General features: G+C 44.5%; 1 protein-coding gene across 2 annotated transcripts; it reads right to left on the bottom strand.

The window, feature by feature from the left end:
• Positions 1-2320: 2320 nt before the first annotated feature.
• zfyve28 (zinc finger, FYVE domain containing 28) lies at positions 2321-25539 on the bottom strand. Of its 2 annotated transcripts, XM_013137455.4 has the most exons (14): positions 25105-25539; positions 11662-11802; positions 8939-9076; positions 7544-7746; positions 7363-7452; positions 7058-7147; positions 6856-6957; positions 4834-6291; positions 4413-4511; positions 3919-4082; positions 3510-3620; positions 2819-2923; positions 2592-2695; positions 2321-2514 (listed from the first exon to the last, which is right to left on the bottom strand). In XM_013137455.4, exons 1-14 carry the CDS (start codon positions 25138-25140, stop codon positions 2383-2385), a joined length of 2973 nt encoding a protein of 990 aa, XP_012992909.3. In that variant the 5' UTR covers positions 25141-25539; the 3' UTR covers positions 2321-2382. The 2 variants fall into 2 exon arrangements, with proteins under 2 accessions (XP_012992909.3, XP_028981440.2); XM_029125607.2 differs by lacking the exon at positions 4413-4511.
• Between the last annotated feature and the right edge of the window lie 1813 nt (positions 25540-27352).

Here is a 27352-nt window from a genome sequence, read left to right as displayed (position 1 = left end):
GAAAATGGCTCCAATCAAGGGCTGTGGCTTTGCAAAATGGAGTGATTGCCTTCCTTCTTCAGGATTCCTTTAACCCTGTACAAATCTCAGACTTCACCACCAACAAAGCACCCCTAGACCATCAAATTGCCGAAACCATGCTTGACAGATGGCGTCAAGCACTCCTCTAGCTTCCTTTCATTTGATCTGCATCTCATGAATGTTGTTCTTTGTGATTCAAACACCTCAAACTTAGATTTGTCTGTTTAACACTTTTTCCAAACTTCCTCTGTCCAGTGTCTGTGTTCTTTTGCCCATCTTAACCTTTTCTTTTTATTGGCCAGTCCGAGATATGGCTTTTTCTTTGCAACTCTGCCTAGAAGGCCAGCATTCCAGAGTTGCCTCTTCATTGTTGACGTTGAAACTGGTGTTTTACGGGAACTATTTAATGGAGCTGCCATTTGAGGACCTGTGAGGCATCTGTTTCTCAAACTAGACACTGTTTATCCTCTAGTTCAGTTGTGCACCAGGGTGTCCCACTCCTCTTTCAATTCTGGTTAGAGCCAGTTTGCACTGTTCTGTGAAGGGAGTAGTACACAGCGTTGAACAATATCTTTAGTTTATTGGCAATTTCTCACACGCAATAGCCTCAATTTCTCAGAACAAAATAGACAGACGAGTTTAAGTTCTTTGTGTCTGGTCATTTTGGGCCTGTAATCAAACCCACAATTGCTGATGCCCCAGATACTCAACTAGTCTAAAGAAGGACAGTTTAATTGCTTCTTTAATCAGCAAAACAGTTTTCAGCTGTGCTAACATAATTGCAAAAGGGTTGTCTATTGATCAGTTAGCCTTTTGAAGTGATTATCTTGAATTAGCAAACACAGCGTGCCATTGGAACATCAGAGTGATGGTTGCTGATAATGGGCCTCTGTACACCTATGTAGATATACAGTTTCAAAAAGTCATTTACAACATTATCAATATCTACTCTGTATTTCTGATCAATTTGATGTCATTTTAATGGATTTTTTTCTTTCTTTAAATATTTCTTTAAAAATTCTAAGTGATCCCAAACTTTTGAACAGCAGTGTACATATACATATATATTTATTTATATAAACAGGACAATCATGTTTTTAGAGGAAAGAAAATCACAAATAGAATTTTGATATTGTATTGCACAATCAGGAATAGCAACCTCTCCAAATGATGGGAGACAAGCCTCATGAACCTCTAAATAGTGGGTGATATGCACTCCATGATTCTCACTAAGTATAGGTGGTGATGATATGTGGTAGGAGGTTAAAGCCTCTCTCCACAGATGGACATCCAATGCTTCAGAGTGACTGATGTGACCAGATAAATCTCAGAGGTTGATGAGGTACGTGTTATTTTGGGGGGGGGGGGGGGGGGGGGGGGGTTTAAAACATGCCATCTCATGACTTTAAAAACAACAGACACAGCCCACATCAATATTAAGGGACCAGCAAAGCCCTTGGGTCATTTGAGGCGTTTGCTTAAATCTAAATCATGTCTATAAATCACACATTCATTGCCGTTCATTGTAGAATAATCTGCACATTTCTGCAAGGAGAATCTATCCATAAAAACATTTCAGGATTAAATCTCTTTTTATTTTTGTTTTTTTTTGCTTCGCTGATTGGTTGCCTGACGTGTCTTACAGCATCAGTAATTACATGACAAACTATAACCTTAAAACCTTTAGAGCCATTGTAGCCAAAGAAGTGATTACAGTGGTATTGAGATGATGGACATCATTCTCCTTATTTCCATGTTTATGATGACTTACATTCTTTGAAGGAATCCGAGCCTTGTGAGAGCTCTGGCACAAGTGTGGGAAGCCCGCTGAAGCATAGGACATTATGTCAAGCCTTTTTTATACACAAGCAATAACTCTGAAATATTCCAAAGGCTTTCTCGCTCTCTCCAGATGCAAGCAGCCTCAGAAGCACTGGACCAATCTAGAGTAGCCTTGCGCGTTGCCTGTTCAAAACCCTATTTCCAGTTTGTTCCTCTGCCTCCACAGATAGTCAGACAGGAATCCGAGATGAAAGGAGGAGAGCAGAGCGTCGGGCCCTCTAGTTCCCATTCAGGCAGCAGCGTCTCCACAACCACAGAGGGTCTAAACACAGTAAACAGGGCTCACGTGCCTCCACATCCCATCTCGCTCCACCTTTCCCATCGTCCCCCTTACTTCCGAGCCTTACCTTGCCGTGCGGTGGGATGAGAATGATGGGAAAGGTTGCTCCGTGTGGTGGGTAACACACTGTGAGCATAGCCTCATATCCCCTGGACATGCTTCCATGGCAGCGGGGGGCGTGGGGGGGGGGGGGGGGCGGGACAGGGAGGCTGGCTCGTACTATGTCTGTAGAGCAGGGGTCAGACGCCAGTCCTGTCGCTGTAGAACGGCGTGACGTGGAACATGTAGCAGTGCGTACACACCCTCACCGGCTTCACCTGGCCGTACCGTGGCAACGGGGCGGAGTGGGAGGAGCAGCGGGAGCAGAAGATCTGAAACCACGCGGAAACAAACACTGTGGGTTGGCTTCTTTTGAAGGGGGCGTGTTCCGGTGTTGTGTTTGCATTACCTTCCCGCAACTCCTACAGTGGTGCTTCCTGCGGATGACGGTGAAGGGAGCCTTGCAGGCGATGCAGGAGCTGCACTCCTCATCAGGAACCCAGTCTGGGGGATCTACACGGCGCAGCAGGGGCACATTAATAGTGTGGCCTCATTCACGGGCGGTCAATGGGCTTGCATGCAATATATGGCTTTTTTTGGGAGGTGGGGGGGGGGGGGGGGGGGGGGGGTTCTGACCTTCAAACTGGCCCTCCTGGGCTTTGGCTGCCAGCTCAGAGGAGGAGAGGGTCTCCTGACAGAGAGCGCAGTCCTCCAGTACAGCACTACGGAGCCCTGGACCTGCTGCAACATAAAGAGCACAGCCGTGTCATCACCGCTTCAGTCTTACAGCCTTTGCAATTCATTCCAGTCATTGGTAGCAGAGAAGCCAAGTGAGGAGTTGACTTTAGGGATGACCCGTGGGAGGTATCTACCAGAGCACCGAGTTCTGTTAGTTAAGCTGATACCTAAGAGAGAGCTGAGGTAAAGAGGGGATCTTCCCTCAGAGGGACCTGTAGATAAGATGGTCCCAGTGAGTCTGCCGCTGACTGCAGTGAGGGCCACTTTACCAGCGTGTCAAGATAACAATGAGTACTGTAGGAGGCAATGGTAACAGACCAGGTAGCTTGGCGGTAAACTATGCTTAATATACTGAGGGGAATATTAACAGCAAGACTGTAAATCACATCACCAAAGTCCAGGACTGTTTTTCCAGGAAGTTTTTTAGCGTAGATAAAGGTCTTGTTGCACAATAAGAAACCAATCCTGGATTTGATTTTGAACAACATACATCCCAGACAAACACATTAGAACTACCCGTAAAGATATCGGTCAACTCTGATTCACTGATAACGCTAGAAAGATAAGTCCTAGACAGAAGGTTCCTTACCTTTCTGCTTATCATTGTCCCCCTGCTCAGATGTAGCCATTACTTCAAACAGCGTCTTCAGGATGCTCCGAAGGTCTGCAGCATAGTTCGTTTGAAGCTGGTCAGCAACGCCTGGAGGAAAGGATTCACCAGAAACCAATGAGGTACTGAGAAACTGTTGCATAAACAAGATCCATATGATCAGAGCCAAGTGGAATAAAATGAAGTGTATACTGAATAAGCAACAAAAACCGGAATCTTTCAGAGCATATCAAACTACAGATATAGCAACATAGCACACTGAATTACCATATCAAACAGACAGAGCAGCATATAGACTACTTTCTCCACAAAACTACCCACCAACTTTGAGAGAAAAGGATTCATGCCCTCTGAGGGGGAGAAAAAAAAGAGCGAGCGAGATTTCTACCCGATATGCAGACAAAGAGGCGGTGGATGAGGTCACTGCTGCTGTGGAAGCGCGAACGGATCTTGTTCCTGGCGGCCATCTTAGCCGCCTGCAGGGCCAGCTGGATCTCGTGGTGGTCAAGATCCTCTGACGTCCCTGAGCTTGTGGTCAGACTGCTGATGGGGCTGGAAAAGAGACGGATCGTGCATGCCAGAGAGGAGAGAGGAGAGATAAAGTGAAGGGATAGGTAGAATGGAGGGGGAGGATGGGGGAGGCACTGTCACATTCATTGTCATTCTTATCAACACACAAAGCTGCTCACCAACATACTGGCTGACGTACTCCATTCATGAATCATAGCATTGGGCTTGATTTCAATCTCAAAGCAAGCAATGAGGGAAACAGAGATGTTGATGGGTACGAGTTAATGAACAGTATGACTACAAGCTTTAACATCTGGATGTATGAAACCAAACACACACACACACACACACTCTCAAAGGCCTAGTGGTTACCTGGTGGTGCAATCACTGCTGGACAGACTACATGTGGTGACAGACACACTCTCACAGTCACTACTGGAGATGGAGCTGAGAGGAGAGTCCTGAAAAATACTTGGAATAACAAAAAAAAAAAACAAAAAAAAAATTGGAAACAAAATATTTATATATATATATATATATATATATAAAGAAAATAAACAGAGAACAGATGGACAACATAAAATGGGATCTGTTCATATGATTGGAAGAAAAGCTGAAGAAAGCCAAGTGCAAATAGCAAACAGAACATAAAAACACAAAAAAACAACTGGATAACAAGATGTGGGTTAAATTAGCCAAAGAGACCAGATGTGAAGGGCATCTGCTTCCCAGAGATGCTGAGGCCTACTCGCTTTGAAGTGGAGAGCTGATAACACACAGTACATTCACATACCTGCTGTTCTTCTTGCCGTCTTCCTTTAACTCCCGGTCTCCCTCCCTGGGCCCCGTCCTCTCTCTCTCTCTCCCCCCGCTGGCCTGAGGCCTCCTCACCGTCCTCCATTGGTGGGCACATGGTTCTGGGGCTCCCCTTTCGCTAGTGGGGCTCCTGTCTAGGCTCTGAGGAGGCCCCGGGGCCACCACCACCAGGCACTTGTCACAGGGCTGGCCCTCTGCCTCCTCCCCTGGAGGGAGCTCCGTGGAGCAGCGGGAGGAGGGGGGCGTCAGCTTGGGGGGAGAGTCCCCCTTCCCATGGAGGCTGTGGCCGGACGAGGCCAGGCGGCAGGCTGTGGACTGGATGACAGGGCTGTGTGGGGGGGCCTTGCAGTGTTTCCCCAGGCCCCGCCCCAGGCCCCTGGGGTCCATGGTCAGGGCGTCGTCGTGGCCGTCCTCGCAGCTGCCACAGCAAACGCAGGAGTTGAGCAGGCAGTGTGTGGCCACCAGGGGGCCGCAGGGCTCCGCGTCCGAGGAAGGCGGCGGCTGGGGGAGAAGCAGTTTGTCCGCAGCCAGCTCAGCCAGGCTGGGGGAACGGGGGTTGAAGATGACGGTGGCCGACAGCTTCATCCCTCCCATGCGGTGTGCGATGACTTCAGCGGTTTCCGTCTCGCCCAGGCCCACCTCCCAGCTGTTGGGCTCCGGGCCGGGTCCGCAGGCAGGCGGCTTGGTGCCGGGGCTCTGGACTTGGGGCTGCTGGGTCGGCTCTGACACCTCGTCACGGGACCAGCCGTTCCCGGTTGACTGGGTCCGCGGGCCGGGCCGGCGAGGCTGAGGAGACGACGGCTGAAAGGCTTTGGACGGGGATGTGACACGTCCGCCGCTCACAAGTTCCCCGCCTGCATCCAGGTCCTCCATGAAGAACACTCGGTCCTCCTCCTCATGGCAGAGACCCGCCTTTCCCCGGCCCACCGGCGCCCTGAGAGGAGAGGCCTCGGTGCTGGAGCCACTGCTGGAGCCGCCCCTGTTGGGCCGGTGGGCCGGGGACTGGCACTGACTGGGGGGGGACAGCAGCGTGGACATCTCGTCCCCCACCCGGTACACCATCATGTTGAGCTGCTCAATCTCCTCCTCGTCAAACTGCATGGAGCAAGCCAGGTCCGCCTCCTCCGCTTCCTCGCACGGATGACCCTGCTCCTCTTCTTCCTCTCCCCTCTCCACCTCCTCCCACTCCCTGTCTTCCTCCTCCTGGATGTCGGAGATGCGCAGAGACATCACCTCCTGCTGCTCCCTCTTCTGGTCCTCCTCACTCTGCCCTTCCGGGGAGTCGGTGGTGGGGCTGCTGGATGGCGGGGGTTCTGGGGTGATGGTTGGGGCAGTGGTGAGCTCAGGGACCAGGGGGAACTCCCCATCCTGGGAGATACAGAGGCTTCTCTCCAGCGTCAACAGCTCCTCCTCTGACAGGGTCTGTAGCAGGTCCCTACGAAACAACAGCGCTTTAACAACAGGCAGTGGCGGACACAGGTTGGCAAGCTCCTTCAGACTGACCTGAGACAGATCAAATGAATGGTTTTCTTGCAAAACCGTACTAGAATTGTTTCTACATTTTGCAATTGTTGCCTCGCCTTGTTACTGCAAACCCCAGCAGGCTCCGGTAAGTCAAGCACAGGAACTCCTATGAAACATATCCCCTCAGTCTGTTCTGTTTCTTATCACACTACTCATTCAGAGAGGATGGTGGCCGGAACCAAGGCGCTTGGAGGTCTACCTAATGAATACTGGGCCCCGTCTCCACAAGGAGTCACTAGAGCGCAAAGAGACTAATAAACCCGTCCATCCCTCCCTGAACCGGGGCAGTGCTGAGCTAATTTGACCGGCCCTTGTAGGATTCCTGAACACATTGTGTTTGCTGTGACCAGGAAAATAACACAGATGATGCAGTTCCACTGCAATGCAGTGTCTTAGAACGCTTTACAACTCAGTAAACGCCTAAAGAGCCCTTTTCTCTCCATGATTGGATATAGAGGACAATCCATAATGGTACCTGATCTTCTTCAGTAAAGTGCGGAAGGGCCGGAATAGCTCCGACATGTCCTCTGGTTTCCTGTCCAAGTTGAGCGGGCCATCACAATAAACCACCAGACCACTGAGGGGAAGAGGGTGATTAAAACATTAGTATTAGATTATTAGTATCAGACAGTTAGAAAAAAAGAACAAAACAGAGACAAAAGAAAAACAACACTTACCACACGATGGCTAGTCTGGGGATTGTAAACATCAAAGCGGGCTCATAGTCATCGATCATGTCTTGGCTGAGGTAGCCCAGCTTAAGTGCCCTGAAAAACCGACAGCAAAAACAAGAGCCAGAGAAATATTGGCTAACAAAAAAAAAAGAAATCATCCTGCATGCATGGAATAACATGTCTGAAACTTCCTGAAGGACTTGACTATCTTTTGACCAGCCACTTCCACCTAGCCCTGACAGTCCCGTGGCGATCCCCCCGTGTCACGGTTTGACTTCCTTTGCGGACCGCCGTACCACTCAACTCACCTCTCGACGGTCTCACAGAACAGCACAATCACCTCCTGCTGAACGTAGTATTCTTTTGGAGACTTCACAGGCACCATGGCTGACACGTAGCTGCCAGACCAGGGAATCAGACAGGGGAACCGTTAGGAAATGATGTCTGCCGGTGTTGTACAGTGGTTTTAGATGTCCTATAGCCAGCTACCTGAGCTCAAACTCAGCAAAGAGGCTGTCGAAGTGGCGCAGCGCGTCCCTCATGCGGTCCGTGTAGAAGTTGAGGTCTCGGAGGGCCTGGTCTCGGGTGATGTTGCGGACCTCCTCCAGACTGCGTGTCAGGTCCTTGGCCAGAGGCCTCATAGCCATGCTCTCAATCTCCCTGTTCATGATGATGGACCCTGCAGCCAGACACTACACAGAGAGGGAAGGTCCCAATGTTACACTTAAAACCTGCCAGTAAACGGGCATGAAGAGTGCGCGGTGCATATCCATGGTCATCGGAAACGGAACGTACGTAGATTAAAGGATTTAACGCAGATTTCTGTGAAGCGACGCAAAGACTACGTACGTCGCCTTGTACCAGCTTCTGTATATTGCAGGGGCAGTATGAAGTCGTTTTTTCCGGGATATATACTAAAATACGGACTCTCATGCTGGTTGAAACGCAATTCGTAATACTCCTTAGGACAGCGGGCTACAGGTAAAGGTCATGTTGTTTGTGTGTGATGATCCTGGAGGGCTACAGGTAAAGGTCATGTTGTTTGTGTGTGGTGATCCTGGAGGGCTACAGGTAAAGGTCATGTTGTTTGTGTGTGATGATCCTGGAGGGCTACAGGTAAAGGTCATGTTGTTTGTGTGTGGTGATCCTGGAGGGCTACAGGTAAAGGTCATGTTGTTTGTGTGTGATGATCCTGGAGGGCTACAGGTAAAGGTCATGTTGTTTGTGTGTGGTGATCCTGGAGGGCTACAGGTAAAGGTCATGTTGTTTGTGTGTGGTGATCCTGGAGGGCTACAGGTAAAGGTCATGTTGTTTGTGTGTGATGATTTTGGAGGGCTACAGGTAAAGGTCATGTTGTTTGTGTGTGATGATTTTGGAGGGCTACAGGTAAAGGTCATGTTGTTTGTGTGTGATGATTTTGGAGGGCTACAGGTAAAGGTCATGTTGTTTGTGTGTGGTGATCCTGGAGGGCTACAGGTAAAGGTCATGTTGTTTGTGTGTGGTGATCCTGGAGGGCTACAGGTAAAGGTCATGTTGTTTGTGTGTGGTGATCCTGGAGGGCTACAGGTAAAGGTCATGTTGTTTGTGTGTGATGATCCTGGAGGGCTACAGGTAAAGGTCATGTTGTTTGTGTGTGATGATCCTGGAGGGCTACAGGTAAAGGTCATGTTGTTTGTGTGTGATGATCCTGGAGGGCTACAGGTAAAGGTCATGTTGTTTGTGTGTGATGATCCTGGAGGGCTACAGGTAAAGGTCATGTTGTTTGTGTGTGATGATCCTGGAGGGCTACAGGTAAAGGTCATGTTGTTTGTGTGTGATGATCCTGGAGGGCTACAGGTAAAGGTCATGTTGTTTGTGTGTGATGATCCTGGAGGGCTACAGTACCTCAGCCCCGAACCACAGCTGTCCCGCAAGGTTGTCATGGCGAATCTCTTCTGGGAACTTGACACAGAAGTCTCTGTTGGCTCGGTCACCTGGGATACATTCATCCATGATCTGGTTGATAATGTTCAACACGTTGTCCTGCAGGCACAGAGAGAGTGACAGGAAAAGAGCTGGATAAATTGGTGAATACTGATAAACATACCGAATGAGAAAACTATTTTGATAATTATGTTTCACAAACTACAACCGTAAAACCCTTAACTAAACAAACGCTCTCCATGTAGAGCATTTTACGGTATCTCGAGACCTCTAAACAGGGAACGGGCTGAAATCAATTAAACAGCCTATGTTCAGAATGGGTCCATTATAGCCCTGTCACAACTCAATTCCCTCTAAAAAAAAAACTAAACAAAAAAAACACACACAAAAAAAACCAAGACAAAACCAAATCCCATAATTCCAGCGGTGTAAACACGCTGTCATGCACAGCAAGAGCTAATCAAGAGCTTATGTCCCGGTGGCATGTACAACAGCCATAACAATGACTTCCAATGAATCTTTTACTTTCTCTCTCTCCATGTCTCCCCCCACCCTCTCCCACCCGCCCTCCCTCCCCTCTCCTGGGTGCTGTAATCTGGTCAGGAACTACACTGCATCCCGGTTGTTAGCCCTGAGGAGACAGATTAAAAAGCTTAACCACGGACTCCTTCATTGCACGGCTGCACTCGGTGGGTCTTGGTCTGTTACCAAAACGACAGCCTGGCCTAATCTTCACCACCATCATTAAAATACATTTGTATGATACCCGTAGCGCACACTATTTGACAAGGTCTGGTCACACACATTTCCTAGACGGCCAAGGTCCAGATGGTATTTTATCAGCACAGGCAGAAACCCACTTCAGCACCTGTGTAATCCCCCGAATGTTGAAACTCTTCCCATCCCTTTTGTTGCCGGAGAAAAAAAAACACTGTTTAATGCTTTTTGTCCTGAAATTCCACTAAGGTTAATGGGGTCCATGGCCAGAAACCTGTCCAAATCCTGTGCTTTCAATCCTGAGGGTGACCGATATACTGGGATTATGTAAGCATGCTGGTAACACGGGGCGCCTTGTCTTGTCAGGTAGCTTATACTAACCCATGTGTTTTTCAAAGCTACTTGACATGCGTCAAATATATAAGAAATCACACTTCTACTTGAAAAGTGACCGTCGTGTTATAATCATATAAGATCAGAGCATGTAAGAAGCAGAACACTGGCTGGGAGAACAAACGGCAGGGCATATAATGTTATTTTTCTTTAGGGGGAAATATGCATACAGCCAAACCAGGACTGAACAACCCTAGTTGCTGAAAATGTCCTGCAGTCAGCTAAAAGCCCAAAGGTTTACGAAGCACAACATAATGCAAAGCCGACACACAGCAGTCCACTGCATGGTCAATTTAAGGTGATAATGAAGACAATACGAAAACTCAGCAGACAGACAGAGGGGCGAAAAGCAGAGAGGTGGTCAGGGATCAAGCAGTGACCTTGTGGGCCCTCCAGGGTGCATGGGGATATTAGGCCCCCCCTCCGTTAGCCCTGGGGTGCATGGGGTTATTAGGGGCCACCCCCCCCCAGTGGGCCTGGGGTGCATGGGGTTCAGGCATGGTGGGCAGCCAACCACGTTCACTCTCAGTGTGCTTCCACCTCACCTGCACTTTAGCTCTGAGCCCATACCTGGAGGAAGACTTGTAAATAAATGTCCCCCACCGCCAAATTGACAGGTCTCAGACAGAAACAAATGTGTTGGGATAAGCTTCACCTCCTGTCAAGCAAACTAATATCCCATGCTGGATCTACACACCATATCTAGTCATCCAAAACAAACCGGGGTACCACCTTTACTATGACAAGATATCTCTAAGATTAGGTTAGGATTGGCTTCAACACCCAATTTCCAGTAGCTCCATTTCATTGATCCTTCTAAAGAAATCACAAAGATAAGTCACTCAATAAAGGCTATCAAACAGTCTCAAAATGTTACATCTGGATCAACTGCTTCTACCCAAACTGACTCCTTATAGTTAAGAACAAGGTAAGTGAGACAAAACAAAACTGCTATTTCAGCCAACCAGTCATACAATCGTTATTCTTTCAGACACCCAATTTAGGCTTTTTTTTTATGCAAACATATTTGGTCAAATAATAATCTTCAAAAGCGTGTCTTCTCAACAAAAGCTGTGAGCAAATACTTTAATTATTGGTGTAAAGGGGCAATTGGCAGTTCAAACAACAACACAGTGAGAACCCTGCCATGGTCGCAAGGACTTTGACCATTCAACACTACTGGTTTAACCATGTTTGTTTGTTTAATCGTGTGAAAAGAAAAATATGATATTTTGGCTTCCGGAGAATTAATAGGCTCAAATCTCTAAGGGCATTTCTAATATTCATCAAGAGTCCATAGACTTCACCATTAGGCTGCTTTTAATGTTTAAAAAATGGAGCAATCAAAGATTATCCCTTTAAAATCTTGAGGTCAAACTTCAATACTTTAACTCAGGCACTCTGCTGTAGCATGGCGGACCACTTAAGTTCTTTCTACTAACATTTTTACAGCTATACCCCTCGTAAAACGTTAATTAGGGATTTAATCAATAAAAACACATTTGAATCTATAAAACACCAGCCACAAAAATGTGGGTTTATTCTGAGGGTATTAAACTGAACCAGATTCTTACCTGACAGGATCTGAACTGGTTGACCAGCAGGGTACACCTTTGAGGATCCTTCCTGCCGTCCAGGCTATCCAGTTCTGTGGCCACCTGGTTGAGCTCCTCGTCAGCATAGTAGAACTGGGCCAGGAGCTGAGGGTCGGACCTCTGAACATAGACAGACGGGGGGAGCAGAGGCTGAATGACAACACACATGCCTGACTTCACATACAACAGAGGTTTTTAAACAGCTGAACACTGATGGAACCAAGGCCATAGTGAACAGTTACAACCACCGGTCTTCCGGTGCATTCCACCCGACAACATCCAAGGCATAATACCATAAAAACAGGATTACAGAGTGATGTACACGTAGGAGCAGCATGAGGACACGGCCGGTGAAATGGATGAAAACAGGCTGGGTTGGAAGAGACTGGGACATTAACAGATGGTTAATATTGTCAGTTTAGACCAGGCGTAATTAGAGAGCTTGGCCCTGCTAAAGGATGTGTCATTATCTCCCACCATGTGCTGTTCCGTGGGGAAGAGCACAGCTGAGGCCATCATTCCATTACTTAGCTGAGAACATGGGTATTCAAATCCAAAATAAACATCAGGACCAACGTGTGAAGGTCATAGGAAAATAGGAGTTCTAAGAAAGACTATGATAAATAGTCATAACGATTTTACTAATATCAACTGGTGATTAACTAATGAGGGATTATATGTAATTATGTTACCGAAACATGAATGAAGCATGAAATAAATAAAGGGCTGTATCTGTATTGACTACAACAGGAAATCTTTAGTCCCAAACCATGGTTGGGTGATCTGCTACTGTCACTGGTGCATTAGTCCTGTGCTAATACTGCTTTTCGTTGTTATGTGGTCAAACCAAAAGCATTAAAAATAAATTCAGTCAATCCACCATATTCTTGATCTCAATGCCCACAAAGGCCAAATGTGAACTTATAATATACACATAGATATTTCACAAGTTTGGAAAGTCCACTATACAAGACTGAGTTAGGCAAAATAACTTAGAGTTCAGTATAAATCAGAAAGTAATTCGGAGCAGATATTTAAAAACCTGATGTTTTGTTGCCAGAGAAATTAGACATTTTGTCCCTTGTTTAGTTTACAGACGGCACATTTGTAGGCCTGATAACCAACACCGAGACAGCCTACAAGGACGTTAATCAAAGGGGAGGGTCAGGTGTCAGAATAACAACTGTCAACGTCAGCAAAACAAAGGAGATGATCAACTTCTGGAAGCAGAGGACACAGCCCAACTCACATCAACGGGGCTGAAGGAGTCAGCAAAACAAAGGAGATGATGATCAACTTCTGGAAGCAGAGAACACAGCCCAACTCACATCAACGGGGCTGAAGGAGTCAGCAAATGTACGTTTCCTGATGTCCCAGTAGTAGAGGACTTATCATGGACCATCAATTCAACTGATGTTGTCAAGAGGGCACAACAGTGACCCAACTCACTGAGGTACCTTTGGAGGTTCAACACCCTGGGTCTTCTCCAATTACCATCTCAGCACCACAGGGAGGATCCTAACAAAGCTGCAGGATGGGAAACACTCAGCTCACACCTGCAGAGCCCTACAGTGGGTGGTAGATGGAGCAGCACATCACCGGGGCCTGCTCTGACCCATCCAAAGGCCTGCCATACTATGCAAGAACCGTTGCCCAGCCTTAGCGACAGACGAGCTCGTACTAAGAGGCTTAGAAACAGTTTGTACCTGCCAGCTATCAGGCTGCTGAATATTTTACCTGTCTGAGCCCCTACAATGACTCTGCTCAACTAAGGAACACACACTCCGCTCGCTCAACCATGCAAAACACACCCTTACAAAACACACCCATATGGGCAGAGTAAAGGTATGTAAAAGCTACGATTACTGGTGCTGACACAATGTTCTGCTACTCCAATTATTATTGTGTTTGCTTTCTTAGGTCTATTTATTTTTAACTGTCAGTCGGGAACCTTTTTCATTGCGTGACTTGCCCTGTGTGTCCTAAATATATGACCAGAAAAAAAAAAGGTGAAACTGCAAGCACACACACATAAAGCACCCAGCCTACCTAAGGCACAGGTCACGGTTTAATAGCGAAATGAGCTCTGCTATTGAAGGGAAATATTTCCCACTTGTCAAGTGTTGTTTATTCTGAAGAAAATCACATATACATACCTTATTGTAGGGGGAGACGAATGACTGTTACAGTGCTATATATGCAAGTGTTTTTATTCATACTGCCCAGCTGTAGGAGAAACCATGTGAGGATATGACCAAGCCAAGTGACAAAGACAAGAGTATGGAAAGAAGAGTGGCTAGAATCAGGCCCTGAGGTACTAATTGCAGGATGAGTTGGGGCAAAAGAACGTGTTCGTGCGTAGATGGGTTGTGTGTGAATGAGAAGTGTCTACAATCTTGTTAGAGGTCTGGGTGTTACTAAATAACAAGCTAAGAGGCAAACAACCGAGGAAACAAAAGGGCTGGAATCACTCTTAAAAACAGCCCCTAAAAAAGACCCCCAAGAGAGGAGAGAGTTAATGCATGAACAGAGTAGTCTTAACACCACACCAATCTGTATCCAGTGTGGACCAGAGAACACATGTAAATAAGTGCCTGTGCTATATACCAACACCAAAGAGCAAAGAGGGCATTGCTGAAGAGAAGGCGCATCACAGACGACAAATGTAAAAAAGAAAAATCAAAGGAGGTCTGTGCTCAAACAACTGGAGCAGCACAATGCATGAGTTTAATGGTTGGTTCTGCTGCATATTTCACCACCTCCAACACCCACTGACAGAAATACCCCCTTCTGTTCCGAGTTCCAAATCCAAACAACGAAAGCTCTTAAACACCCAAGAAAAAAAGACAACAATCAATCAGTGTGAATACTGAATGAACACAACTGCCTTTCCGTCCAGACAACAGGTCACGGCTTGTCTGCGGCATTTAGGTCACGTCAACCAGGCAAAACACCATTAAGGAGAACATCAACTGCTAGACACGATGTGGGGTGTTTATGTCACACTGTAGTATTTTAGGCATTTTAAGCCAGGAGAGTTCCATCAATTACATCATTGGTTGATTAAGTGTACCGTCTGATGAAAAAAAAGAACAGGGTCATGTTTTTTATCAATTGCTGCAGACTTTGTATTTGGCCGATTGGTGCATAGATATGGTTGCCCTTGTTCAATAGAGCCATTGGACTTGTCTCAAAGTTCCTATCAGCTACGACTTTGCAGGATACACCAAGGTTGACTAATTCTCTCCGGCTTTGCAGAAAGTGCAGCCTGACTGGAGCCATACTTCCTTGTCCAAGTGTTCCCACTCTCAAATGTAGGCTTTTCAAAATGGGGGCAATGAATTCTGGATATTGCAATTTGCTTACAACCAGGGAATATAGAAGCCCCATTTCCAGTGAAATGCAGAAATCCTTGTATTTGCGTTGTGTGATGGGACATGCGATTCAGTCTGTTACTACTATTTCAACGGGAATACCGTATATAGGTAAATAGAGCAGCACTGACGTTTTCTTTTAATTATATAGCAGCTTCTGTCTTATTCAGTTGTCAAGCAAGCAAGTGTTAGTCACACGATGGTCTGCAGAATGACAAGAACGCAGTGCAAGTGGCTGGATGTATAGCTGCATCAAGTCAAGGGTTGACCTTGTTGGAGTTCAACACAGCCCATAAAGAGAGGGATGGCATTCCTATGAGAGTTTGTGTCTGTAGGACACTGGCAAGGCCAGACCCAGAGGAAGACAAGAAGCCATTGACATAGCAGTTGACCTATGGCCCCCTCCTGCAGCATTCCACACTCAAGAGAGAACATTCCACAAACCAAAGACGATAGTGGGTGATAGGCTGGACACATTGAACCATTTTTCATATGAGGGTCTTTCGCATCCAACTTCCCAGGATTAGTCAAGTGTCTTAAACCCTTACAACACGAAAGGATATGGTATGATATTCAGGCCTAGTGACGCAAAATCCAGTTACATATTTTGGTCCCTAAAAGTTCTACAGCACTGTCTGAATTCTCACAGCATTCTCTGCCCCTATATCACCATGGGGACCCGACAGGCATTTCTAGAAGGGTCTCTGTCAGTTCTGGCACTTATATGACTACTTATCGGTTAATAAAATGCATGTCATTCATGAAGACATGTGACAACAGAACGCTTCACAACTTGCGGCTCAGCCAAATCTTTAGTCCAAGTGGTGAATAACTAGGGCACTTATGAAAAATGAGGTCATGTGAGTCATAAAATGCGAACAACCCTTTCACCACACAGGAATAAGTTGTTTGAGATACAAAACAGTTCCAGGATAACCAATGATTTATGATTAGTCATGATGGCAGATGTCAAACCTTGTTATAACTGTGAGTTACAAATAAATCTGGTTGCCCAGGCAAGCTGAAGCAAAAAACAAGACAGCAAGAGAGAAAGGCTAAATTGTCACTGCTAAAACAATGTTGATACAATGCCTCCGGCAAGGATCCAGTGAAATAATATGCTGTTGATAATGTAGTTTAAGACTTCTTCCAATAGGGGATGAATGACTAAATAAAATGGATACTAAACTGTTCCGGAGACAGATAACTATTTCATGGATTTAATCATTAACCGCACACTACAGTTGGCTGGTGGAACCTTCATTGGGGAGGACGTGCTAATAGTAATGGCTTCCATGTGTTATGTTAGTTACCACTCCATTCACTTCATTCTAGCCCTCACGGAGAAGCGTCCTCCCCTCAGCAGCATCTCCCATCATTAAAGAATTCTACAGTAACAAATAGAGTATTCACAGGTTTTACTCAGATCTTCAAGCTGTTCTGAAGCAGCAGTTACTCACTAGTGGCTGGACTTAAAGGACGCAGGACTGTTAGGACCACCTACCTCTAAATCAACGGTCAGGACACATCCTCATTGGTTACAGACACTGTTAAACATATTTCACTTTAAACCAAGTTGCGTGTTGTGACTAAAAATCAAGGACTCTCTTGTGGAGAGCGGGAGATTTTGGGATTAGACTGTAAAAAATGGCAAATCATGTCCCCTAGCTTGAGAAGCACCAGCCACTGCCTAGCATTACAAAATGATTCAGCAGATTCGTTGACCAGACCCTGTGGCAGGACACCGGTGTCAAATTGGTACTGCTGCCAAATCTCCTTGATCCTATCTTTCAAATTACTCAAACCTGTATATTCACTGTGGTCAAAAACCTGTCATTAGAAATGACTAAGGACTAATCACCAAACCACAGATGGATTAGTGATACATATTCAAGGCCGTTCTGAAAAACCACACCATTATACGGCTTAGGCTACACTTGAAAACAGACGTAATTTCCAAATGGCTGGTTTGGCTTTAAGAATATCTATGTACTTGAACAAGGAGTGCTGTTATCATTTGTGATACATTTTCATTTTTCAACACTATGCAACACCCCAGTGAAAAACTGCCTACCTCCTCACACTCAATAACTGATTATGCTACCATTTGCTGCAATGAATGCAACCAAACTCTTCCTTTAGGTATTCTCCAGATATAACTGGAACCATTTTGTCCAAATGACTCCAATCCACAAAATTATCCAATTAAAAATTGACCAGGATTCTTCATGGGTCTTGGCATGTGGCTCCAAGGGCGTTTTGGCAAAGTTCATTGGACTCTTTGAACAGCATGGCCCAGCATTCAAGCAAGAAGGACCTGCAGGTTTGATGTTCAGAGGATGCTGAGGCAATTGAACAACTAAAGAAGGCATTTGGTTGCAAACATCAGAGCTAAATGTGGAACGGGCAGTTCTTTTAACCGATCATCAGCTTTTCACAGGGGTGCATTTGGTGTTGCATAAACTCGTTCATCGAATATATATATTTAAAAAATTAAACTGAAAATAATGGAGAAATATCTGACACAGGGCACGTACATTTCCAGGACACTGAACATCATCATAGTACATGGATACAACAACTCCACTTTAGGAAGGCTATAATAAAGCTCCTGCCTCCTGGGTGCCTGCCAAGTATTTAGACTTTGAAGACCACTATCATTATAGTCTTCTAAGGTCTTCTGGAAGTTTCCGATATGCCAAGTCATTATTTTCTGTTCTGTCTGCAATGCACTGTGAAATTCTTTTTGCAGTGTTGCAAAGCCTCAAGCCTTCTGTCTTCACTTGTCTACTCTGAAACTGCAGTTTTCACTGTATGACAACAGTGCAGTAGAGCTTCAGTGAACTCATGTTTTCCTATTAGAGTTAAGCTTAAAGTATTCATCAGGTATTGCTGTGTTTTATGAACGGCTGTTTAACTTTTAACATAAAATTACACCTTCACATTGAACATTCTAAACTTTATTAGGCTATCCTTTTCAATTTATATTAAAACATTTAATGGATAAAAGTATGGGTTTTTGGACTCAATTACATGAATCATGTTTTCAAATTGGGTTAGTGATCACTATAAACTATGCTTCCAGTAACAAAAATCAAAAAATGTTACTATCAAAACTAAGAAATAAGAATGAGAAAGCATATGTAGTTTAATACACAGCCACAATTTGTTTTACAGGCATTGACAATCACTATTGGTTAAATAGCCCTTGTGTTTTGGGTCATTGTCCGGTTGAAAAACAAATGATAGTGCAACTAAGCGCAAACAATATGTGATGGAATATTGATGCAGAATGATGTGGTAGCCATTCTGGTTGAGTAGTCCTTGAATTCTACTACAACTAGTTAGTAGTGTCATGTTAGGTTGTGACGTTACCCTGTAAAGGCAGTGATTGTCAACAAGTTCAAAATTCACAGTCCGTGTGTAAAGAAATTATATCCAATGTCAGAACAGCAGCCCCCAGCCACATTCACACTGAAACTAGCTCTCACACTCTTGTTAGCCTTTGGCAAACCCAAGGACAGTTCATTGACTCAGCAGATTTCATATTGTCTTCCCATCTGGATTGAGTCAGTCATTATCAGATGTCATCAGACGTTTGATCTAAGAGATGGAGCAGAGGGGGATCACGTGCCTGGCATGATGGGAAGCCATAGCATGGCTAAGAGGATTTGGGATGCACGCACACACACACACACACAAGTTTGTACAGCTACCCTCATGGGGACCAGAAAATAGAAATTGCATGCTCCCTTGCCCTAATCTTAACCCTAAACCAAACCCTAACACTTAACCTAACCCTAACCTTAACCTCAATAAAGTAACATTTATGCCTAAACTTAAACTAGATGTAATGCCTAACCTTAACCAACAACGCCTGGACCTTAAAGAAACCCCAATTCTAACTATAAAATCAATTGTAAGTTTGACCCTAAACCCTGAGGCGGAAATTGACTTTTGCCTCACGGGGACCGGCAAAGGGTCCCAATGAGTCAATTTTTTTCTGGTTTTACTACACACACACAAACAAACACCTCCTTAGAACCTGTGGCCATCAGGATGTTTTTATGCAAGCAATAATCCTGTTATACAACCCAGCATTGGCTGACTGTTATGGTGGCTACAGAAGGTGGGGGAGATTTCAGATTTCTAAAACTACAACACAACAGAGTAAATGAGGCCAAATGGGTGTCAGGGCATAGATGAAAGGCCTGGTCAGGTCCATGTGAGAATGAGCTTTGTAGTCACACAAAAATGTCTACAGTAAAGGTTGTTTTCTCGATCTAGACAGACATATTTTTGAGATTCAGCCACACCCACACACACACAAACACACACACACACACACACACACACGACCTTAGAAGTAAAGGCTTCTTGTGATACCTTCATTAAAGTGATTCTTTAAAAACAGTCCTCAACCAAACAACACAGAGGAATGTCATTTAATTGGTGTTCCTTGCAACACTGAATACAAGATGTTGCAAAAATGTTGGTTCTCGTTCAAATTCTTCAAGTCAAATTTATTTGAAAAAAGACCTCATACATATATTTATACACATATAAATTTCTGTAATGAGTCAGCTCTCTGGACACCGGCATTATTCCAAACTCAATAAGCTAAACTCTGCCCTATAACCCTATCTACTGTTGTGGTTCATGACTCAGTCTGTCCACACAGAAAAATACCATTGTTGTGGATGTAAACTGCAGCAAACATTACTGCAGTTTAACCCTTTATAGGAATGACAGACATAATGACTGTAGTGGGTAAAGACTGTGACCGCACAAACACAGGTTTGTTTTTCAATCAGCTGGGGACCTGCGACATAACGCCCAGAAATTCTAACCTAAACTTTAATAACATAACCTTCATGCGAAGACTTAATGTCTGCCTAATGCTGAACCATAAAAATAACCCCAATTTCAACACTGAACAAAATTGCAGATATTTTCCTAAACCTAACAGATAAAGAGCATTTCTCCTTGTGGGGAATAAATTGTCTGATTTCACTATTTTTTATGGGGTATTTGGAAGTTAAAAACACAAATACACTCTCCAGTTTCCGTGAGGCAGACATTGGTCCTCGGTTCCATGGGGCCTGCCATCTGCGAAGAAGATATTTATACACAAAGACCACATGCTATGCTCAACAGTGGGCAAATTTACAGAGCAGAAAGTCTCCCAGTTGATGTCTCAATCCAATTGTGAAGTAGATTTAGAACATGTGGCCTATCTTCACATTTAGAATATAAACTTGTAAAAGATTAATAAAAAAAAAAAGCACAAGTAAACATCAAAACAGCAAGTCTAAAAAAAACTATGCGAAATTAAATTGTGATCTTTGTCGAGCTGGCGCTTATTGCTTTGTCTCGTCATAGCAATTTGGCAGGCTTGGAAAAGTCAATGATCAACACATGTCCAAGCACATCTTGGCAAGCCCCTCTGCTTCTTATCACGCCACCCACTCAACCCCAAAGTACTCACCGGCACCGACAGGCTTGGAGGAGAATGTATTCACCGGCAAGCAACAAGGATTGAGTATCCAGGTGCCTGACATACCACAAGGAGTCACTAGAAAGTGACAAGGGCCTTGTCTGGTATCGACCTGGGACAGTGCAGAGCCAATTTGCGCCGTCACTGGCATAGTGCTCAGTGACTTTCACCGGCAGGACTAAGATTATGTTTTTACAGTACTGGCTGTCCAACAAGCCTATGTCACTTCTCAAAATCTCTCATGGTTCGACACTGAATAGTATCAAGAGAAACAAAGAAATAAACAGGCTAACTAGTGTGTGAAAGATGAGAGAAAGACACCTTTTACCGTGCTAGCTGTAACCTAGTTCAGAAAAATAACTAATCCCCAAAATATAGGCCTATTGTTCTACCTCGCCGATTCACCCCCTCCCGTTCTTTCCTGCTGGGGAGTTGGGCGGCCAGCGCTTGTCTGTCAGATAATCACAGCAAAGGGCACCTTAGGTGAACTGCTTCTTTAAAGTGGAATCAAATAATCCGTCCCAATCTAATGAAGTGACAACAGAAGGTTATTAATATGTCGTAATGTCAAAAGAAATCCATGAAACTCCTCTGTCATCAACCACCCTCTCTAGAGGGGTCTGTCTGGTGGCATTCAATCCACATCCCTCCGCAGCACCTAGCATTTAATCATCTTTTCCTCACACATAGGACAGCGGCCAGTATCGGAAGCATGCAATGAATTTCAGAAGGCCTTCAAGTCGGCTGGTCTGTGTAGAAGTGCACTAGGGGTCAGCTCCCTAAATCCAGGCAGCTGACACCAAATCAATTATGGCACGGCTGTTGGGTAAGCAGAATGGAGACATCCATAAAGAGCTAGAGAAACCAGGCTAAATATGCAGGCGTGTTGGCCGCTGCTCAGCACTTTGCTGTTCCCTCTCCCTCCCTCTTGGTGCCAACTATGCAGAACCCAGTCTGGACAAGAGAAGGCGCTAATTACATTGGGTTTTTTTACCTTTTCCTATATTTTACAGCAATATTTCCCAGGCATCTCAGACATGATGAATAACGAAAAAGGATATGATTTTGGTTAGGGTCCAAAGAATCTAGGCCAAATAATATGGAGTAGTATAACCTTTCAAAACAGCATCTGTGGCAACTGCTTGGAGCATTTTTTTTGTTACAACTTCATGAGAAAGTACAAGACGCCCAATACACCACGTAACCACCAGATAGGAGAAAACCGTACTACGAAAACAGTAGGACGACTGAGAGGACGGAGTTCAGAGAAATAGAGGCGTGAGAGGAGGGTTGCGAGTGATGCTGATATTCAATGATCGACGACTTCCGCATTAAGCCGCAATCTATGGCGTCCGCATTATCCAGTAACTGGGTGAGTGGACGGGAAGGGATGTGGCTGCTGATAACTGGGAGGGTATTATTACGCCCGGCTAGCAGGGAGAGAGACAAGCAGGGGAGTGGATTGTAGAGCATCCCGGCTCTGTTCCCATCTGCTCAGGCTATACGGGCAGATGGACGTGAGCAGAGCGTGGCCAGCCTGCCTGTCACTGGTTGCGGGCCTGTTACACTGACAGATGAGCTGGTGTGTGGCTGAAGGTCAGTCACTAAATGCCTGAAGGAATATTACCGGAGTAGGAGGATAGGCTGAAGGGGAAACGTGCAGGTTTAGCCTACTAATACCACTCGCCCCGGGAGTCTCTTTTCATAATTATGACCGACAGGTAACCCAGAGCTAATGCAATGCGTTAGACCTGTGGCCAATGGATGGATTGAATCCTGGGTAGGGAGCTGGGAAAAACTGGTGTCGTTGATCGGGTGAGGGACAGGCTGCTGGGTCTACGCATCCTCATTTGCCCTGCCACTGGGCATTCATGGAAGGCCCTCAATCCCACAATGTGCCCTCCCTTCAGGGGAGTATGGAGCAGGAGATAAATGCACAGCCCGAACACACCCTATGCCCTTGTGGAGGTCTGAAACGATTTGGTTGTTATGAGAAATATGTTATGGCTAATCTTACAACTCTCCTATCCAATGGCAAGCTGGAGCGATTACCACCTTGTTAACACCTGTCCAGCTCTCAGATCTCCAGAATTGCCTATGGGTTTAAAAAGTTAGACTTGGGATTGGGCCTTCATTGTAACTAATGGACAATATAGCTATATTGAATGAGAAGGACAGCGAAGGAATTTAGGCACATCGGAAATATTTGACAGGTCTAGTCTGTCTCTGCTGTCATGAGCACACCTTCATGTACGCTGGTCCTAAGTTCTAAACTCCCTTTCCCCTTGGTTGTACTTTTCATACAGACCTCTTTTTGGTGATGGGCCACTCAACCTTCATGAGGTTTCCTTACATACATGAATAACCGTCAAAGCATTTGGACTAGTGAGCAAACACCTGACATAGAACAGAACAGGCCCAGTACTAGGCTACTAAGCAGCCTTTTAGAGAGGAAGGATTCAGACCAAACCAGCAACACCAGTTAATAAGGCAACAAGGAATGCCGGCCATCTCATCTTACAATCATGTGAATGTGGGTCAATCATCTAATCCTATGGTTGCCCTACAACCAGAGCCCTTCCACCAACAGTCCAAGGGGACAGAGCACTGGGGGATATCAGTGGGTCTTATTTTCAGGTAGTTTGTACTTTGATACCAGAGTTCTTCAGAGCACTGAAAGGGGATTGTATTGCAAAGGAGAGAGAGGGAAAAAAATCCTCTCCCTATGTGACTTATCTAGAAAGTACAGTGCAGCTCTGACAATATCAATAGCCTTGCTTCATTCTAGGGGAACATGCTGATTCGACATGTTTCTATCTCCAGGAGAACCTAGTTCAATAATAAACAACTTACTGTTGATGCAAAAATGACAAGGCAATGCGGTCTTCCACAATACTTTGTCAGTGTGGAAAGTTACGCACTTAGTGCCTGGTCAAATAAATATAAACATTAGTTCTCTTTCCCGCATCACACTCCGAAAAGGCAATGCTGACGACTCCTGGCCAACGTATCATGAGGGAGTTGAGATGGCATGCCAATGTTTTCTGGGCAGCAGGAGCATACAAAAGACATTGAAAAATGTCATCTCTTATGGGGAAATAATGTTTGAGCCTCAGGCTACGCAACTGTATTCTGTAGGCAGGTCGGACACAATCATCTGGAACACCGAAGTGGTTATTTAGTGAATTACTCAATGCCCATCGCATTCTTTGGACAGAGTAAATGACTCAAGAGTGGCAAGTTCTCATTAGAAGATTCAGGTCTTTGTCAAGACTCTGATAAACCCCCTTTAAAAGGAAAAGGCAGGGTAATGTTCATTGACAACATATTTGCTAGGACAGCAGAAAGCTAAACAACTTGTCATTATTAGCAGCACATAAGTTTTCTAATATAAAATTGAACTTTCCCCCAAAATAGCATTTTACAATATCAATTTGTTAAAGATTTAATGTTCTCTGAATGTTCACCTAACATTGCAAATACAAAAATGTCCCAAACAATACCTGTAACATCTACAACAGAACTCTGCAAACATTCTCTTCAGGTTTCCAGGTAATGCCATGCAACAACAAAATGTAGCAGTAATGTTTTTAGACCAGAGACAACCAAACGAATGGTCTGGAATCTTTCACAGAACCCATTCTTGGTTTGCTGGGAGAGTTCAAAGGGGTTGACGCCAATGTGGCCTGTTAAATAAGTAGTAGGCCTGAGCTAAAACACAGTGTGTTTCCAAATGGAAATACTTTCTAAGGTGTCTGCAAGGATGTCAACTTGTCCAAAAACTGGAACTACAGTGGTCCAGGAAGACATGTGACACGTGAGATCAAACAGGACAACTACATTTTATGGTGTAAAAAGGGCAAATTTTCCAGAACAAATGCAATTATGTGTGATTATCATGTTAGGCCATCCTGGCGTGGTCCTTAGATTTAAATGTTTCGATTTTTTCTTTATTAATACAGAGATAATGTACGGTTCAAATGTCTGTTCTCTGCAGATATTTTGTTCTAAAATGACAAAATGCTATGTACGGATTAACTATAGGGATTGAAAGCCCTGTAATACATCCGCTGAATTTCTCCGTGCCTAAACTGTTACTATATCTGTGGTTAAAAACTATTAATTCTGAGACCAAGTGACGTCCGTTTGAAAAATAACGTTAGATGATATAAAAAGGGTCTACCCATTAGGATACAGTTCGACTCGAGAATGCAATGCAAGTTAGGCTAGCTAGCTACATTATTTATTTCTGCTCTGTATTGAACCATCTCGGCAATGCGGTTGATGACAGTTTGCTTCGAGAAGCAGCCATTAGTATTGCATAGGCTCAGATACCTAGATCCCACACTGTAAGAAACAACTTTATAGAATACATGATAACACTAACCGAGCCATATAGCATGCAGCACATGCGAATACATATTTGCATGACTACATTGACAAGCATTGCAGCAACATAATGTTACTGTATTTGGTGGGAATATGCAGTTATAATACACTAGCTAGTAACAGAAAACTGGCAATAGCACGAGAATAAAATCACAGACATACCTTCGGCTTGTAAAGCCACTTTCGAAACCGATTCATCGTTTTCTCGCCACCTTACCTCCTTTGTCACCAGCCACTGTTCTAACGTTACCTGTAAGACAGAGTAGCGAACCTAGCTAGCTGGAACCGTGGCTAAATTTGAGAAATAATTATTCCATTAGGCGATACGATTTCCGAAACTATGAGGTAAGAAGTTCGAGGGCTCAACTAATATGGTTTAAAACGACGTCATATGTACAGGATCCGCGGCTGGTATCTTCCTGCCACTTTTCAAGTCCGACAGGATAAAGCAAGCGAACCTCCACTGATGGCTTCGCTGGCTGTTTTCTCTGCCTCTGCTTGATGACAGTCACGTTGACAACATCGCCACCCACATTCCCAGGAAAAGGGAGAAGGGATGTTGCGGTGTTCAACACAACTCGGAACTCGGTAATCTCCGTTTTACGACTTAACGTGTTTTCAAGACAATTGGAAACTCGGAAAAAAACGAAAGCCAAATTTAATCGGAAACTCTGTCTACGTGTTACGACTTTCCAACCTGAAGATCGCCGACGTCATGACCTATATTATTTTTCGAGTTCCCTGTTATTTGCGGAGCACCATTATTAATAATATTTTATTCAACAGAACCTAACTAAAATAATGAACGTAACGCTTAGAAAGATTACATCTGGAATACAAATTCCACGAGGGTTGAATGTTTTCAGTTTCGTCTTCAAATCTTTAATTGGATCAAAAATTACAACCCCGTCTCCAAACAACTTGGGACCCTGCGTGAAATGCAAATAAAAACAAAATCCAATTATGTACAAATAATATCCCTATATTTATTTGAAAATAGTACAAATACAACATATAAAATGTTGAAACTGAGAAATGTCATTGTTTTTGTAAAAATGCATGGCCATTTTGAATTTGATGCTAGTAACATGTTTCAACAAAGTTGGGGCAGATGCATGTTTACTACTGTGTTCCATCACCTCTTTTAACAACACTCAGTAAGCGTTTGGGAACTGAGGGGACCAATTGGTATAATTTGTAGAAGTGGAATGTTATCCCATTCCTGCTTGATAAAGGGTTGCAACTGCTCAATATTTTGGTGGCCTTTGCTGTATTTGTCACCTCATAATGCCCCAAATGTTTTCAATTGGGGACAGGTCTGGACTGCAGTTTAGCACCCAGACTATTTTACTATGGAGCCATGCTGTTGCAATACGTGCAGAATGTAATTTGGCATTGGTTTGCTGAAATAAGCAAGGCCTTCCCTGAAAACGATGTAGTCTGGATGGCAGCAAAACCTGTATATATTACTCAGCATTAATGGTGCCTTCACAGATGTGCAAGTCACCCATGTGCACTAACATACTCCCATTCCATCATGGTTGCTGGCTTTTGACCTGTGTGCTGATGACAAGCTGGATGGTCCCTCATCTCTTTAGCCGGGAGGACACAGCATCAAAATAATTTAGAATTTCATTTGTCAGACCACAGGACAGTTTTCCACTTTGCCTCAGCCCATCTTAAATGAGCTTGGGCCCAGAGAAGGCGGCAGCATTTCTGGATCTTGCTATATATGTGGTTTCTTCTTTGCATGGTAAGAGTTTTAACTAGCACTTCTGGATGGAGCGACATACTGTTGTCACAGACAATGGTTTTCCGAAGTGTTCCTGAGCCCATAGAGTGATGTCCACTACAGAATCATGTCTGTTTTTAATGCAATGCCACCTGAGGGCCCAAAGATCACATCCAACCAATATTGGTTTTTGGCCTAGTCCCTTGCATTCAGAGATTTCTCCTAATTCTCTGAATCCTTTAATGATATTATGAACCATAGATGTTGAGATCCCCAAACGCTTTGCAATTTTACATTGAGAAACAATGTTCTTAAATTGTTGCACCATTTGCCTGCACAGTATTTAACAGACTGGTGAACCCCTCCCCATCTTTACTTCTGAATGACTCATCCTTTCTGGGATGCTCTTTTTATACCCAATCATGTAATTAACCTGTTGCCAATTAACCTAATTTGTTGTGAGATGTTCCACCAGGTATTTTTAGCATTACAGTCTTTTGTTGACCTGTCCCAGTGTTTTTGAAACATGTTGCTGGAATCAAATTCAAAGTGGGTATACATTTTTCAAGAAACAATAAAATTTCTCAGTTTCAACATTTGATATGTTGTCTTTATACTATTTTCTATTGAATATAGGGTTTAAATGATTTGTACATCATTACATTCTGTTTTTCTTTA

This window comes from Esox lucius, chromosome 15, assembly GCF_011004845.1.
Source record: "Esox lucius isolate fEsoLuc1 chromosome 15, fEsoLuc1.pri, whole genome shotgun sequence".
Classification (NCBI taxonomy): domain Eukaryota; kingdom Metazoa; phylum Chordata; class Actinopteri; order Esociformes; family Esocidae; genus Esox; species Esox lucius.
This window is presented reverse-complemented; position numbering and strand designations above follow the sequence as displayed.

Excerpts from the sequence above, each read along its gene's own strand:
- zfyve28 (XM_013137455.4), bottom strand. The coding sequence starts at position 25,140 with ATGAATCGGTTTCGAAAGTGGCTTTACAAGCCGAAG. Across the intron at positions 9,077-11,661 it reads ACCAGTTCAGATCCTGTCAG|GACAACGTGTTGAACATTAT; the intron begins GTAAGAATCTGG and ends CTGTGCCTGCAG. Across the intron at positions 7,453-7,543 it reads TTTGCTGAGTTTGAGCTCAG|CTACGTGTCAGCCATGGTGC; the intron begins GTAGCTGGCTAT and ends CTGGTCTGGCAG.